The sequence below is a fragment of the Cryptomeria japonica genome, chromosome 11 (genome assembly GCF_030272615.1).
Source record: "Cryptomeria japonica chromosome 11, Sugi_1.0, whole genome shotgun sequence".
Classification (NCBI taxonomy): Eukaryota; Viridiplantae; Streptophyta; class Pinopsida; order Cupressales; family Cupressaceae; genus Cryptomeria; species Cryptomeria japonica.
The window spans coordinates 343,870,816-343,874,123 of record NC_081415.1 but is presented as its reverse complement, the minus strand read 5'-3'; the positions used below and the strand labels follow the sequence as shown (position 1 = coordinate 343,874,123).

The window sequence follows — 3,308 nt, the reverse complement described above, 5'->3', positions numbered from 1 at the left end:
TGTTCTAAGGATTTTAAAGAGGATGAGGGTTCAAGAGGGGAACCAAGTTCTACAAGGTTTTCTTGTTCCTATGATGGAAGTGGTTCCTCTATAACTATGTGCTCTACCCTAAACATTCTGGTTTCAACAAATTCATTCCAGAGCATTGGAGAAAAATCTCTCTAGGATTTTTCAACTAAAAGCTTAATTAGACAATGGTGAGAAACAGAGTGAGGCCTACCTTTCTGGGTCTCTATTGTACTTATAGAAAGAAGGTTGTACAATAATCTTGGAACGTTCATCCTTCTTTCATGGTGTAGATGACTTAGGAGCTTGAAGTGATGAGAATGCAGACATGAAAACCTTCCTTCACAGGTTAAATATTTTAAGACATGCAATACCACTACTCTCCATTTAGGCAGAAGGGATTCTCACCTAGCTCCTTGCCTATCTACTACTAATGGGGGGTCTTCTGGATGTGTAAATTCTGCCCTTGCACTACGTGCATCCTTGGACTTTGAGTACTTCTCCCCATCTATTGGTAGCCCAATTACCTCTGCTATCCTTTCCTCTGTAGCCACTACTCTTAAACCTTTTACCTGAGCTTCTCCATTTGACAATGTGTGGTAGATTCCCTCACAATTTCTTCATTAAACTTTGTCAACTTTAAGAAATATTCAATCCATCCACTGTTCCTAAATATTGGTTCACAATCCTAGTCCTGAAGGAGAACTTCAGGGACTGCCAACTCATGTCGAATAGGTGGACCACTCACCGCAGTGATAACACTTTCAATTTTATAATGGTTTATAATGGTGTAAATCTATTTAGACACTGCACTAAGTTTCACACTGTAATGTACTCAATGTGCCTTTCCTTGGTCAGAATCTAGTTACATTCTTTAAAAATAACTCCAAACAGATAGACAAAACATAACAAAAGATATTACCTCAAACTAGAAATTTTTGAAAAATACAATGCGATTCGAGAGGACATCACAATTATCTAGCAAAATAATTATTCGTGTACTTCCCCCCCAACCTAAGGCTTGACAGGTGTCCACACATGCGGAGGAGGATTAACTTAAATGACTGTATGTAAAATATCATAATGAAATTTAATATGGTTTAATTTTACATATGAAGCAAAAATAATAACACAAGAGTGTACTTGATATCACGCGAGAATGACTGCAACTTGAAGATATGACACTGCCATGCATGGAGAGTGATGTGATAATGGGTGAAGTGAAAGGAAAGAAATGAGTGAATACGGAAGGAGATATTTATTATGCAAAAAAGTAATTCCTCAAGATGAAGAAGCATTTATTATGATCATGTGGGATAGATATTAAGATGGAGTGGTGACGGCCAAGGCGTCATCAGTGGCTGCAGGAATCTCAGCATGTGGAGCAGTGGAAAACTGTCGTAGGAAGTCATCTTTGCTCAGAGGTTTACAGTATAGGCGTAGCCGATGACTGTTAACTAGCAATTTAATCCTAACATGATCTATGGTAGGTAATCTAACAACACCATTGGGAAATGTCTCAACTATCTCATAAGGGCCTAACCATCTGGTTTGCAATTTGCCTAAGTTATCTTTGTACCTGTAATCATAGAGAAGAGCCCAATCACCCTGCTTGAATGATTTATCCCTGACATAGAGATCATGCCATTTCATGCACTGATTCTGAATAGATTCAGTATGCTGCAAGGCAGATTTTTGTATTTCATCTAGAGCATTAAGCTGGAGGATCCTTTCTTCTTGTGCTGCAAAAAGTGTCATATCTAAGGAAATAGCCGTTCTCAAAGTTTTATGTTCAAACTCAATAAGCATCATTTCTTTTGTTCTATACACCATTTGAAATGGTGTAAACCGTGTGGTAGTTTTCCAGGTTGTTCTATAAGCCCATACAACTTCAAAGAGTTTGCTACACCAATCTTTTCTTTAAGGGCTACTGTTTTTGTTAATATTAACCAGGGTTGTGATCAGAGTAGAAGTAAACTGTGCCCCTTGATCTGTTACTATTTCTCTAGGAACTCCATACCGAGTGAAATTTTTTTCATATAAGAACTTGACCACTTTATTATCTTGGGCATGCTTGAAGGCTTTGACCTCTACCCATTGAGTAACATAATCAATACAAACAAGGATATGGGAGTGACCATTGGATGGTGGATCGATTGGTCCAAAAAAGTCTAATCCCCATTTGTCAAATGGCTTAACAACCACCTGAGGGTGTAGAGGCATTTCATCAGACTAAGTTGGTCTGCCCATTATTTGACACTTGTCACATTTCTTGGTGTATTGAGCTGCATCCTTGTGCAAGGTTGGCCAATAGTATCCTGTAGTTAATATCTTAAAAGCTGTTCTTTTGGCTACAAAATGACCTCCATAAGGTTCATCATGACAAGCATGAAGTATTTCGTATGTCTCATCTTCCCTTACACAATGCCTCATAACCTGATCTGGACATGTGTAACATAAGCAATCTGGAATCCAAGAGAAGCTAAAACTTTTCTCTACCAACAGTCTCTTTTCTTTGGGTGAGAAATGTGGGGGTGTCTTGTTAGCTGCAAGGTAGTTGGCTATGTCAGCATACCATGGGTTATTGGAGATAATAGAAAATAGATGCTCATCTGGAAATGCATCATTAATGACTTCACTATTGTTTGGTGTTTGAATCCTTGACCGAAAATCTACCACCACATTTTCTTTTCCAGGTTTATCACTAATAGTAATATCAAATTCTTGCATTAGTAACAACCATCTTGCTAATCTACCTGTAATGGAGCTTTTGTTCATGAGGCACCCGATGGCTGCATGATCAGTATGCACAAATATTTGATATCATGTTATATAGTGTCTGAATTTATTAAGGGCATAGATGACAATTAACATCTCTTTTTCTGTAACAGTATAATTGAGTTCTGGTCCTTGCAAATTTTTACTATTGTAATAAATTGTATTTTCCAAAATTTCTTGCTTCTGCCCCAAAACTACTCCTATTGCAAAATCAAATGCATCAGTATGAATGTGAAAAGGAACTGACCAATTAGGTCCTTTATGTACAGGGGCTTGAGTTAAGGCTTCTTTTAGTTTAGAAAATGCATCTTCACATTGAACTGTCCATTCAAGCTCAACATCCTTTGTTAATAAAGAATACAATGGCCCTGCTATTTGACTAAATCTTTTGATAAATCTCCTATAGTACCCTACATGGCCTAGAAAACTTCTCACATCCTTTTGTTTAACAGGGGCAAGAAGATTAAGTATTACCTCAATTTTAGCTGGATCTACTTGAATACTTGTTTGAGAGATTCAATGCC

The 3,308-nt window shown here is 37.5% G+C and overlaps 1 protein-coding gene across 1 annotated transcript; it reads right to left on the bottom strand.

The window, feature by feature from the left end:
• Window positions 1–1,329: 1,329 nt before the first annotated feature.
• On the bottom strand, window positions 1,330–1,764 carry LOC131075424 (uncharacterized). Its single transcript, XM_058012269.1, has one exon. The coding sequence runs from the start codon at window positions 1,762–1,764 to the stop codon at window positions 1,330–1,332; it is 435 nt and encodes a 144-aa protein (XP_057868252.1).
• Window positions 1,765–3,308: the final 1,544 nt, after the last annotated feature.